The sequence below is a fragment of the Ranitomeya imitator genome, chromosome 1, assembly GCF_032444005.1.
Source record: "Ranitomeya imitator isolate aRanImi1 chromosome 1, aRanImi1.pri, whole genome shotgun sequence".
Classification (NCBI taxonomy): Eukaryota; Metazoa; Chordata; class Amphibia; order Anura; family Dendrobatidae; genus Ranitomeya; species Ranitomeya imitator.
Window position 1 is genome coordinate 69,558,580 of NC_091282.1, and position 14,816 is coordinate 69,573,395.

A 14,816-nucleotide genomic window follows, 5' to 3' on the forward strand; every position below is an offset into this window, starting at 1 on the left:
TAGAAGAGCATAGAAAGGATTCCCCTCAGAGCCCCTGCGCTGCCTAAAAACCATACGCACATAATGCAAAATATTCTTAGTGGTGGCGTGGAAAATGACAGCTGTACATGTGTCCTACAGTAATGTACTCTTTATTATAGACCATAGCCATAACTCAGCTACTTTACCTCTGGGCAAAGGTTCAGTCTGTTGCCATAGTCCTACTTCTAGATTCCCCGGGCAAGGCAAAGTACCTTGTTGGTGCAGCACTGGAACTCAGCACCTGATGCCCCTGCCTCTCAGAGCTTTTATAGCTCTACCCTTTCCATAAGCTTCCAAAAAATAGAATTTTTGTCAGATACAGATGTATCAAAGCTGAAGTTAACATTTAGTTGTTTTCTGCATCACTTTGGAATTATTTCTTGTTGGATTGCATAATGTGCTTTCAGACATTTTCATATGGAATCTATTAATAATTTAAAGGGGTTGTTCCACAATTACGACTTACAGCCTAACCACAGAATGGGAGACAAGTGTCTAGTCAGTGAACATCCACCACTTCTACCCACACCGATCACAAGAACACCCAATCATTGATCACGCTGCTTTCATTGCTTATGATTAGCGTTGATGCCTGAGTACTGGATAGGTGAAGAGTTGACATCGTGAGACAATGCCTTTAAAGGTTTGGGACAATTCCTTTAAAGAGAACCTATCACTTTAAAAAAAAAATGAGTTGAATAACTTGTGGAAAAATCCCTGAACTCCCCTGATTCTGCCGCTCCTTTCCGTTTTACGATATGTCACTCTATTGCAGAGATATTCCAATTTGTTTCTTCTGGAGCATAATATGTGAAATCTCTGTTTGTAGTTCAACTGGGTGTTTCTCCAGAGTGTTCTCTGGGGACAAGTGCTTTCACCTCTCCCTTACACACACTGCCTATCACAGCTCAGCAGCTTATCTAGCAGTTTCAGACACTGCTGAGCTGTGATTGGAAGCACCTGGGTGCGAGGGGTGAAAACACTTGTGCCCAGGAAAGATTGTGATGATACGCCCAGTTGCACTACCAGTAAAGATTTCACATCTTGTACTCCAAAATAAACAAATGTGAATATCTCTGCAGCAGAGTGACATATAGCAAAACGGAAAAGAGCGGAAGAATCAGGGGAGCTTGGGGATTTTTACAACATACTTAGCAAGTGAAGGATCCTCTTTAAGGATAATGGTATAATTACAGGACACAATATAAATGGCCAATATTATGAAATTAAATATCTTACTAGTAACTTAATCCATCTTGCAGTTGGAATCTAAAATTAATTGAAAGGAGTGGTCTCATATAGGCAACCCCAGTCTAAAGTTTGGGACCCCCATCTGTGAGTCGAGCTGCCTGGGCCCTTGGAGTCCTACTTTTGTATTGCAAGGATAGCCATTCATCTGAATGTGTGCCTTATAACACATAATTTTTTGGTAACAATTGCTACATGAAAATGTCTACTGGCACTCTAATCTGAAAGTAGTCTTCTTAGAGGAGACATTTAAAAGCTGTAAAAGTAAAAAAAAAGATCCCATAAACCCTACTAAATACATGAAATTCTAGATTTTAGCTATGAAAACCCATTTATCTCAGTGGCAGTTTTGCTTTTATATAAGAAAAAGGATCATTACTATCAGTAGATTTGGCCGTATACATCCATCTCTTTTCTTACTTCACTAGTGATGAGTGAATATACTCGTCACTTGAGATTTTTCGAGCACGCTCCGGTGTCCTCCGAGTATTTTTTAGTGCTCGGAGATTTAGTTTTTCTTGCCGCAGCTGAATGATTTACATCTGTTAGCCAGCATAAGTACATGTGGGGGTTGCCTGGTTGCTAGGGAATCCCCACATGTACTTATGCTGGCTAACAGATGTGAATCATTCAGCTGCGGTGATGAAAACTTAATCTCCGAGCACTAAAAAATACTCGGAGGACCCCCGAGCATGCTCGAGAAATCTCGAGTAACAAGTATATTTGCTCATCACTATTCTTCACTTGTAGACTTTAGACTTGCTCATCGAAAGAATCGGAAGAAAGTTTTTTTTGTAATTGTTTCATAGTCATTGATTTTTAATTGAGGCTGGATTTGATTAATATTGATTAATTCAAATAGTAAAAATGTAAAAAAAAGAGCAGAATAAGAATTATGGTACAGTCTCTGGAGAAAAAATTGCATATTGTTCACTAGTTCATCCTATATGACTTTAACATGTGTTTCTTCCTTTTGCTGATTGTAAATTACTGAGAGGTTGAGAATTTTAGATTTGATGATAATCTTATCTTAATCATGGGTGCTGCTTTGTAGGATATGCACAAAGTATTATAATTTATCCATCTCTCATCTATCTATATTCCTCCCCATGGTCATTCTTAATGGTATCGCTCTATGTGTATCGTCCCCGGTAGCCTTCGGCTTGTTAAGCCCCCACATTGCTTCATGTTTTGACAGGTTTTGTGAGTTTTGACAATCCTGCCAGTGCCCAGGCTGCCATACAGGCTATGAATGGCTTTCAAATTGGCATGAAGAGGCTTAAAGTGCAACTGAAGAGGCCGAAAGATGCCAACCGCCCTTACTGAGACATTTCAGGAGCTGCGGAAAACAAGGACTAGCACAGGTAGGTAACCAAGAAAATACTGGAAAAAGAAACATAAAACAAGTTTAAATATGACCTTTATTGGGTAAACAGATTGTGCGCTGTCCACTCATGGTTGCTAAAACACTCAGAAGATATTGTAATCTACATGGTAGTCCTACTCCTAAGAGTTTTAGTAAAGGGGTTGCCACTACTTGGAGAGTTTACCCTTTAAAGTGAAAACAGCATATACTCACCTCCTGGACAGGCGCCATTCCAGTGATGTTGGAATTGTGTCATGTCAACATTGTTATGTCTCAGGAGCGCTGCAGCTTATCAGCAGCTGATGGGCTGCAGTGCTCACCCTTCCCTATGATGAAACAGTTTTGGAAGTGTGAGTGTTGCAGCCCATCAGTGGCTGTTGGTAGACTGCAGCGCTCAAGTAAAATAACAATGTCATGCAGGTGCTGGAAGACACAGTGCCAACATTATTGGAATGGTGCCTTACCGAGAGGTGAGTATATGTAACATTTTTTTTACATGACTCTCCGCTTCTTTTAAGAATGGTTGTCCAAATAGTGGACAACCCTTTTAATAACTACTGATTGAAATGGTAACATACTCTTATGAATAGGGTTAGTAACCGGTGCGACTCTTTTACTTAGACCGTTATCTCCGGACAAAAGTGGCATTGAATCGAAAGCAGAGAAGAGGCATTCCAGCTTCACCAACTGTAGACCATGTCTGTCACATTTACTATTTTTTTTGTTAAAAACTATATTTTTGTAAATACCCTCTTCAATATAGTTCAACCTACATAAGCCATTCCTGAGTTTTACTAGAAAATAGTTTTTGTACTGGTGACTTGAGCACGAGAAGACACTTGAAGTTGGAAAACCTTACTGGAAATTGTGTAACAGGGTATCTACCATGTATAACTTTGGTTGAGAGGTTGAAGAAAAAAATGTGAGATTCAGGGTTATGCGAAGGATGCTCTGCCTTTTGGACCTACATCTACAACATAAGACATTGAGGAACTGATAATTTGTAGGCCTACTTCTAAAAGAGAGACTATTCTTTATTTTTGTCTGGTGCCCATAGTATCTCATACATTTTTCTCCTCTGCTTGGTTTGTCTAGTTTGTCTATGTAAGTGACCTCACTCAGTTGATAAATGTCAGTAAACAACCATAGATTGGTATTTTACGTGTTACACCTATCTTTTATGAAGAATCACCAAATGCGGCCACTTATGATCTAGATTATCGACATCTAATTTTGCTTGAATTTTAAACTGAAGGTGGTTAACTAGTTTGGATCAACTCTATATCTGCTGTGGATTCTGGTGGTTGACTTTGAAGGTTTCTGGGTCTGAGAGCCCACATGATCAGCAAATTAGCTTGGAGTAACGCATGGTGTTGACTTATTTCATGAGTGGTACAGTGATTATTCCAAATCCTTCATTTGTGCAGGGGAGAAGCCGACATTTTGGCCACGCGTGGTCTTTCTTTTTTCAACTCAGTATTTTGGATGTTTTGAGCCTTTTCTGTTATTTTATATTTCCTTTTGGGGATCAGTTAACCCTCTGGACTGGTCATATAAAAGGTTCTTGTGACATATTGATTTAGGGCACCACCATTTCGATTCTGATCTTCATATGGGTAGGTTTACACAACCAATTTCTCCACATCTGAGAAAAAGAGTCCCATTATTCTGATCAAACGTTGATCAGAGTGGCATCAATTTTTCTCGGTTGTAGAGAGAAAAAAAATTCCATTATCTCCATTCTACCAGTCAGTAAAAATTGGACCGCACTGGGATGTCATCTGAGTGCAGTCCCATTTTTTTTCATGGAGCCATAGACTTGAATTGCCGATTTTGATCCTACACTCGTGTCAAAATTGGACATGTCTCCGATTTTTTAAGCAGATCACTCTGTCAGGGAAAATAATCTGACGTGCACAACCCCATAGAATATCAGAGGTACAATTGCTATCCATGAAAACCATGGATAACACTCATAGGAGAAAATTGGTTGTGTGCACAAGCCCTGTCACCACATATGGAACAAGAAACTGTAAACTTGACTTTTTTATAATGACCAAGAATTAGCCAGAATGAATTTCGTAGAAGGTGTCATCCCACTAATGAAAACTCTTTATTGTAGGATAGTTATTTCCCTTTTAGCAGGTTGGGATTGAAGGAGGGGGTCATTAACTTACAAATTTGCGTACTAAGCTTTTCTTTTAGAAAACAAAATGCTGGCAGGCCGTTTTGGTGACAGTGCATTTCTCTTCCTTTAAATGACACTTTAAATAACGTTAAAGACTGATGGACCAGCGCTCTCAGGAAATTCAGATTGCTGCTTTAAGACTGCGCCGGGAACAGCTACCGCCTTGAAAAAGACATATGGAGAAATAAAGGGAGACAATTAAGAAATCCACCATCTAAATCACAGCTGACATGATAGATTCTTTAAATATAACTGTGTTTGAGTTCGAGTCAGCATTGTGTGCAGTTTGGAGAAGATGGATGAGAGAATCTGGGCTGCTAATTTGAGCCTAAGTGATGAACACAAGTTCTCCTTCTATGGCATTATCTCCAGTTAGTTTCTTAACCCATTCAAAGCTCATAGAAAAATACTGTATGGATGATATACTCAAGGTATTTTTTTTTCTAATTTTAAATCCCATACTTATATAATAATAATTCATTATTTTATTTTTCCTTAAATTAACATGATGGAATTTTTTACTAAAGAAAATGTAAATTAAAAAAATTGCATTTGCAATTCACTATTTAGAACCATTTCTGTTGACTTACATATAGAAGAAGGGAAGTAACAATTCCGTCTCTTATCAGATTTCATTAAATTTTAATTAAAATTTAAATAATTTTTCAACATTGATTATTTCATGTCAAGAGGTAACAGCAACGCCATCTTTAAGGAAGCACTCACATCAAAATTTGTATCCTCTTAATATATTGCAGTCATCATATCATAGAGCACTGTGTACTTACAATTGCGAATTTTCCCTTCTACCCAGTTAATTCTTCTCTTTTCCATTAGGTGTATGACATCACAAGACTAAAAACTGGCGCTCTGAATCCTTCTAAGCTCTGTGGAGAAACAGGAGGTCAATTTTCCCTGTATGAGTCATAAGTCACTGCAAAAGTCCTTGGCAGAGCAAGGAGCAGCTGGGTCAGGAGTTAAAGAGGGAAATGATAAATGCAGGAAAAAGAGATTTCCTGTTTCTACAGAGAGTAGAGAAAAGAAAAGAATTATCTGGGTAGAAAGGCAAAATCAGCAATTGTAAGTACACAGTGCTGTGTGATATGATGATTGCAATATATTAAGAGGATAAAATCTTTGATAGGAGGAGGAGGACAGCTTCTTTAATACAAAATAAGTTATTCAGAACTATTCAGCCTCTTTTCAGTCAGTATTTAGGGTTTTTGTGGTGTTTACAGCCTGACTCTATATGAAAAATATCTGCTAATTCACCTATGCACATAGTTTGTCTGTATATGGCAGTTTCTTTAGTTCCTTTCCATGGTGCTGTATACACTTACAGTACTTCCACTTGAAGCAATGATGACAGAAAAATCTCTATATGACATCATCATATTAAATCACAGTTCTATCCTATTACATGGGGATTGCAACACTGCAGTTATTTTCATGTCCAACCACATATCACGTAGATAGAGCTCCACCAAAAAGGATAAGATTTGGGTTATTACTATCTAACTATGATTTGTTGTTATTTTGCTCAAAAATATACCTTCTTCCAATTTGCAGTTATCTTGTAGACTCACAGCAGCTTTTAGCTGCATTAGGCCCCATTCACACATTCAGTATTTGCTCAGTATTTTACCTCAGTATTTGTAAGCCAAAACCAGGAGTGGGTGATAAATACAGAAGTGGTGACGTGTTTCTATTTTACTTCTCCTCTGATTGTTCCTCTCCTGGTTTTGGCTTACACATACTGAGGTAAAATACTGAGCAAATACTGAACATGTGAATGGGGCCTAGTTCTGACTCAAACTCCACAAGCCTTTCTGGGCCTCATATAGAGTATTCTTTCCACTATTTGGTGATGTATTGTGGCTGTCCAATGCTGAATTACCGTAAATGGATTGTTCAGTCAAAACAAGTTAGCACCTATTTACAGAATAAATGATAACTTGGTTATAGGTGGGCGTCCGACAGCTGGGACCTGCAGTGATCACTAGAACGAAGAATTATTATATCAGAAGAGGCAATTTGCATATATCCTGACAGGAATTTTTTATCCCCCTTATAAAATTGCGCAGATTGGCCACTTTACCTGCGCTCCTTTCATTCTCTATTGGGCCGCTGAAAAAGTTGAGTGCAGCGCCATAAGAAATTAATGGAGGACGGGTTGAGCCACTCCATACTAATGGGGATAATAATGTCCCTTTTGGTGCAGGTCCCAGTAGTTGATCCCCACACTGACCAACAAGTTATCACCTGTTTTTTTGGCCGAAGAGTCAACTATATGGACATTACAGATTTTGCATATATTGGAGCCAATTCATCAAGATGCACGCATCACGTCAGTCTTTGCTGGAGTACAAGTTGCCGAAAATCATTAAGAGGCTCACACTACTTCATGAATTTGGAGCATCTTTTGATCGGCATGGCATTCACTGACTAGAGTAGCATTTCTGTGCAGCGCACAGAGGTGCATGCCAATGAAAAGATGCCCCGAATTCATGAAGTGGCAGGAGCCTCTTAATGAATTTCGGCAACTTGTACTCCAGCAAGACTGACATAACGCGTGCATCTTGATGAATTGGCTCCAATGTAGGCAAAATCTGTAGTGTCCATATAGTTGACTCTTTGGCCCAAAAAAAACAGGTGATAACTTATTGATCAGTGTGGGGATCAACTACTGGGACCTCCACCAAAAGCGACATTATTATCCCCATTAGTATGGATTGGCTCAACCCGTCCTCCATTAAGTTCTTATGGAGCTGCCGAGCGTTGCGCTCAACTTTTTCAGCAGCCCAATAGAGAATTAATTCTTAATGAATTTTGTCAACTTGTACTCCAGCAAGAGTGCCGTAACTCGTGCATCTTGATGAATTGGCTCCAATGTATGCAAAAACTGTTCATCTTTGCTTAAATATTACTTGACTATTTGGCCCAAAAAAAGTCATTGACTTGAGTAGCATTTCTGCCATAAAAAACTGTCGGCACTTTTGATATATTGGACAAGTGATCATTCCCACTCCTCATTGTGCGGCGGCTCCTCCTCAGCTTCACCCATTTTGGCAGAGCTGATGCAAACTGCAGCAAAAACACCAAAAGTCACAAAAATTTTTCAAAAGCTTTGACGCCACATTTCTGCATATTTTTTAATTGTAAGATTTTCATTACATTTTTAATATTTTTATATATTTTGTAATTAAGAAGTAAATATAGATGATAGATAATAGATAGATAATAGGTAAATAGATGGATAGATAATAGAGAGATGGATGATAGATAGATGATAGATAGATAGATAGATAGATACTGTAGATAGATGATAGATAGATAATATATAGATAGATAGATAATAGAGAGATGGATGATAGATAGATGATAGATAGATAGATAGATAGATAGACTGATAGATAAACTGATAGATAGATAAATAGATAGATAATAGATGATAGATAAATAATAGATACTGTAGATGATAGATAATAGATAGATAGACCGATAGATGACAGATAATAGATAGATAGTTGGATAGATAGATAGATAGATAGATAGATAGATAGAATGATAGATAGATAATAGATATATGATAGATAGATAGATAGATAGATAGATAGATAGATAGATAGAATGATAGATAGATAATAGATATATGATAGATAATAGATAGATGATAGACAGCTAATAGATAGATGATAGATATATGATAGATAGATAGATAGATAGATAGATAGATAGATAGATAGATAGATAGATAGATAGATAGATAACAATTCTCTTTGGAGCAACTGTTGAGAAGAAAACAAGAACTGATGTGGGGAAGAAAGAAAATTCCCTACAGCAGATCTCCTGAAAGCGTGAACAGAGTCATTTTATTTCCTTTGTGTTTTTTGTATTAATGTTCAACCCTGAAACTATATTTCATCACAAGGAAACAGAAACTAAGAGATTCACATCAAAACTTTAGCCCTGAAAATGAAAAGCTCAGCTGGAGCGCCGACTCTAGGAGTACTATCCTCCAGAAATCTAGCGGGCTGTCTGCTCCCGTTGATTTTCTGATATAAATGTGTGGAGTCTTCTACCCATAGTGAAATGACAAAGTACACAGAGCAGTGTGAGAACCATGTACATAAGAATAAAGAATGGATAATTCGTAGCAAAATCATGTACAAAAAAAAAAATTAATAGTCCTTGAAATTGGGACCATCCATTTTTTCCCTAAGATAAATACACTTTGCTTCAGAACTCTTTTTGTTCTGCCGAGCATTGTGTTATACTGTGATCTCTTCGTTCTGTTAATTACATTTTGCCTACAGTAAAAACGCAGAACGTATTATGACTTCATGGAAATGTATTCATATATAAAAAAAAATGTTCTTTTTTATGTTTCTAAGAACATAAAAACCCAATCCCATGGATCCTTAAAGCAAAACTCTTCATCAATCCCTGTAATTTTTACCATTAAGAAAATATAAAAGATGCAAACTTGAGAGGATCTACTCTACTTTTGCCCCATGAAAATCCCTCCTGCCCTGTACTCTGATAAAACACTGAGCTGTCTGCACTTTAGACCTCATTGCAGCCAATACTAATTTTTTAAACTTTCAAGTATGAGTATGAAACATGTCTTTCCACTACATAGAAAAAACATTCTTAAATACTATATACCCAAGGGCAAATGAAAAATTACAGATATTCACTTCCCGCATTGGAGCCGTTCCAGTGGTTTCTAGATCTCATCTTTTAGATCTAAACCTCACCTGATCCCCTATTGTATCCACAGAGAGCAGCAATGGCTTTGTATACTCTTAGTTCTCTAGCTAGTGACCTCCCTAGACTTCAAAAGAGAGAGCCATATGTATGTAGTGTGGGAATCGAAGGACTCCTAGGTACCCAAGGTGGTGAACGTTTGGAAGGCATGTGCCCAACTACATAGAAATATTGACTTTGTGCCTGTACGATCGTAGGGGCGATTAATCAAGACCAACAATTCTCTCGTAAGTCTTGATGAGGGAACATGTTGGAGTGAACACTCCTGACATCTCTAGATGAATCAGACAAGGTGCGTAGTAGTGTGCATCAACATGTTCACCTCACTTCTTATTCCAGCCTCTGGATGAATGATGAACTTGACAACTGGGGGTTGCCATGTCTCTTCTCACCCCAACCACTGTCCACTTTGATAGAACTAGGGTGAGAATGGGATGAAAGTGCCTGAATTGTCATTGTTTTGCACAACTTCACCTTCTTTGATCAAACTTTGATGAATCACCCACCAAAGTTCTTAAAACTAAAATATGAAAATATTATGTAAGTGGAGTCTGACATATCTTCTCCAGCTTAGACATTTATTTTTTGCAAATAAATTAACATTTACAAATTGTAACAGTGTAGAAACCATATTATCACATTCATTATAGAGTTTAGGGTGTATAAAGTGAGAGATAAAATCCCGCAATCCCAATGTATCGTTACCCCTTTATAAATCGCTTGTGAGGCCACATCTAGAATATGGGATTCAGTCTTGGCCTCCACAAATGATATTCAGGATTTAGAATCAGTTCAAAAACGGCAACTAGATTATTACAAGGGATGGAAGGCCTCAGATAAGATGAGAGGTTGGAAAAGTTGGGTTTATTGAGCTTAGAAAAAAGACTTCTCAGAGGAGATCTCATTTACATGTATAAATACATGTGTGGTCAGTACTGGCAGAAGACATTCCTCCTGAAGACCATACCAAGGACCAGGGGGCACTCATTACGGATGGGGGAAACATGATTCTGGCAGCTAAACAGGAAAGGGTTCTTTACAGTTAAAGCAGTTAGATTGAGGAATGCCCGACCACAAGAAGGAGCAATGGCTGACACTATACCAGCTTTCATAAAAGGGCCGGAGGCTTTTCTCACAAGAAATGGCATTGTGGGATAATAATAATCTAGTGATGGAGAATGTAGAACTGGTGGAGAAAGGTTGAACTTGATGGACCTAAGTCTATTTTCAGTCTATGTAACTATAGTATTTACATTGTGTAAATCTTGGAAGGAGGCAAACGGACTGTATAATAGCCACCAATACAAGATTTCTAAGGACCTTCTTTAGTCTCTTTCGCTTCTCTACTCTTGAGATCAAAGAAGGTCCTAGACAACAAGGGATTGGACGTCACGAACAGTGGATAAGAATGTACCCCATTCCTATGCAAATTTTTCCTCAATTTTAATCAACGGTAAAGTGGTGACGTCTCTGCTCCTTACAGATCAGGAGGAGCCCTCTACTGTTAGGTCATTTGGAAGCTGTTGTGTTTACAAACAGTATTCGAGCTTTGGTTTTTGACCGGAGTTTGCCTTTAAGTTTTCTCTTGTAGGAATGACTTGCACATATTATGAAATGTAAAATGACGGCGGGCGGATACTCACCACCGTTCATTAGGTCTCTATGTTATCATTCCACTGATGAAGCAGCAGTGAGGAGATGTCTCTAATGCATTTTTGCCGACAACACTCGTGGATGCGTTCCGGTAAATTTTACAATGGGTCTAAGTAAACAAAAGTGAAATGAGCTTTGTGCGTGCTCATTATTCCTTCCCCAGGATCGCAGCAGTTACCGCACGGAGCGGGGCCCAAGCAGTGTCACTGACTGCCAAAGATAACGACGCCATATCTCTACATCCTGCTCTGAGCACGAGATTGTTTTTTAATGAGCGCAAACTGCCTCCCTGTCACGATTTTGTGCTAGTCGCCGCGGCTCCCCGTTCTGCAGAACGCAGGAGCCTGATCCTCCATCAAAATAATCCAATTTAAAGAAATGATTCATATTAGAGAGTGCATCTGTCTGAGGCCGGAGCAGGGCCTGAGCATTTCTTTAATAAATGATCTTCATTAAATTCGGCTGAAAATATAATCTGGGGAGAGACGGATGGGGAGCGCACCGCAAAGAATAAGCAAAAGGAGTTAGCAGCTTGGAGTTGTCATTTGTTCGGCGCAGGTTGTAGCGTCGGCCCTTGTTTGCTGAAATTTTAATTTTGTTATGAAGACACCTGATCCATCAGACGAGGCAAAGCAGAGTCATAGCTTTTGGCTTTTGGCTTGTAGAGAAATTGCTTACTCAGTGCTTGGCTCTTGGAAAGGAACAGCAAGCACCTACATCTTGGTGATTCCACCATGACGGTGGATTTTATACCTACCATGTTGTAAAAACTATAGTATACGGGATATCAATGACTTGTTGGTGGCTTCAGGATCAAAATACAGAGACACAGGGACAGATTTATCAATACTGTCTAAGGCTAAGTTCACACTAGGTGTTTTTGATGCGTTTTTTAATGCAAATTTTCAGCTGCATTTTACAGTACCAGCAACGTCTATGAGATTTCAGAAATCTCGTGCACGCAATTTGTTTTTTTTGTCATCAGGATTTTGTGCTTTGCACGGTTTTTTTTTTGCACAATGGAGCATGTCACTTCTTTCAGCGTTTTTTCAGCGTTTTTCACGCTTTGAAATGAATGGGTGGTGAAAAAATGCAGCAAAACATGCAAGAAACACTTTCTTTTTTTCTACAGCTTCTTTCCTGCCAAGAGATCAGGTTTTGCTTCAGAAAAAAAAAAACGCTGAAAAAATGCCTAGTGTGAACTTCGCCTTATTATTAGACAGCGAGACAGTGCAAACTTGGACCGGACAGTCGTAAAACGCGCCAAATTTATCAAAGTGGTTCATGTATTTTGGTTAATCTGCCTAAATTTTAAGATTGTGCAATCTAAGGAGCCAATTAATCAAAGCTTTGACTCTAGAATTCTGCAGTAAAAACGTTGAAAAGGTGCAACATTTTAGTGTAACTTTAGAGTTTTTTTACTGCCAGTTCCAGTAAATTGGGCAGAACCTTGGTAGGATGGGGCACAGCAGTTGCTGCATAGCGCAGCTGTAATGCACTGAGGCGCTCACCACTAATGGGGCTGCAAAAGGGGAGTGTTTAGATGAAGTACCCTCAAAAGTGGGTGGCTTGTGTTTAAGAGGCTGGGTCCATCAATAGGGGCTTATAGGGGTTGCCTCTTACTGGATGACTTAGTGCTGCGTCTCCCAATGTTCCCCTGGTATGAAGATCCTGTTGGGACGTCTGAGCTGAAAATTCAGTTTCTTCCAGCTGAAAACAATGTGAGCACTGCAGCCCATCGGTGGCCACCCATATTGGATGGTGATGCCAGGAGACTAGCGGGAAGCACTGAGTATAGAGGATAGGAGTGGCGCCTGCCCAGGAAGTATCAGTGTTTATTTTTTCCTCACCTCCATGGGCCTATTATTAGGAGGTTGCTAGTAGTGGAAAACCCATTTAAGCATCTTGAATTTCGCATTTTAAGCGTTCAGGTGTTTAAAGTGTAAAGAAGAGACTCTGAAGCTGTATGGACATTTGGGCACATTCTTTTATTTCTCTATCAGTGTTTTCACACGCACATAATTGCAGAAATTGTAACTTCCAGTTTTCACCAATAGGAAGCAATTTGCATATTGAGGCGGAAAAAAAAGTCTGTATACAACAATATAAAAGTTGCCCCCTAGTGGTGGCAACGGGCAGCTGAAATTGTACAACTTGTGCGTTAGGAGCTCTATACTAGAGAACACTACAAATGAATCACATGGCTAATTTCATAGAGAAAATGTATACTAGTAGCTAAAATGTAAGGAAATATTCAAGAAGCAAAAAATGTCATCAGCCAGCCATTCCCTGACCTACAACCAATTGTACAATTTTCTAATTGTCATTTTAGTGGTGGCCATTACCACCATTAGTAGAGAGTGGGGTACAGATGTGTTCACACTTCTTCAATTGTGTTAATGGCTCCAGGTTCTCACAATGCAAGTTTCTTTTCATACATTATACAAATTTTAGCAAAACCCTTGAAGTCAAGGAAATAAGTAATGATGGACATGAAAAAAATCTCTCAAAAATTGTTTGATTGATTCTTTAGGAAAATACATTCAATTCAGTCCGAATTGACATGGCCTGATTGGCCTGAAAAGACTTTTTATGTTCTAAGATCTCTTCAGACACCAAAACATAATAAAGTGCTTTAATAATGACTTCATAGTCATCAGTCCTAGGCTATCACCTGTTCTTACGCTACCTCTATGGCCACCACAACTTCCTAGTCCTCCAGGATGGTCTTTGGTTCTTCCGATGTTCCTTTTCTGCATTAAAGCCAATGATAGGCCTCGTGCAGGCAAATCGGGGAATGAAATATGTCATTGCTGTCAGTGTCACTAAGCTACTCATTTTATGGACATCATGTTCCATGTTATTGAGATTATGGCACTCCACCACATAACTGCATGAGACGAATCACTGGCCTCAGTGCCTGGAGGAAGCCCTGAAGGAACCAAACAATGTGGAGTACAAGGAGCAGACACAGGGCCCCTGTGCAAGAGCAGTTTATGGACCATTTGCAATCCAGTAGCTCATCACAATGTACAATTCTATCTGTTTAGGAAGTGCTAGTGGACCACCTTACTTCTTGGGCCCCTGTGTGACTGGACATGTTGCACCAATGGAATGTCCACCACGGTGGAGCACCAGGGAGTTGTGGAAGTGGTGTAAGGATGGGTGAAGGCTGTAGGGCTTCACTCTCTCTGGTAGGGGTTAGCCAGTAGGCTTTAGGTAGCGTTCACACAGGCAATGCAGTTTTGGTCCAAGCACGTGCAAATTTTATTGCTTTCCCCAGTTTGCACAGCATGAATATAAACATCATAGACCTAAATACCTAGCCTTGTGCAGGCGCTAAGTCACAGAAGAGACCCTGGCTACTCATAAACGGCTCAGCTAGCCACAGCTCGGTGGAACAAAACAGCTAATGTCTATAGCAATAACTGATACTTGCGGTTCCCCTCACACAGCCCAAGCATTTAATCATGATCACGTATGTCAGTTCTTTTTCCCAGAGCAAACTTCATACATAGAAGCTGCACGCTCCCACCAGTTGCGGTCTCCCCTTCAGCCTGAGCGCCTTCA

General features: G+C 39.3%; 1 protein-coding gene across 16 annotated transcripts in view; it reads left to right on the forward strand.

The window, feature by feature from the left end:
• CELF4 (CUGBP Elav-like family member 4) overlaps positions 1-14,816 on the forward strand; it is a 1,519,496-nt gene that overhangs the window by 1,487,927 nt on the left and 16,753 nt on the right. For 15 of the 16 annotated variants that reach the window (XM_069747380.1, XM_069747390.1, XM_069747257.1 and 12 more), the window contains one exon: positions 2,468-2,633. The exons of the other annotated variant lie outside the window; for it this stretch is intronic. In XM_069747380.1, coding sequence (XP_069603481.1) covers positions 2,468-2,595 — 128 coding nt within the window. In that variant the 3' untranslated portion in view covers positions 2,596-2,633. The remainder of the gene's footprint in view (positions 1-2,467; positions 2,634-14,816) is intronic. 16 annotated transcript variants of the gene reach the window in all.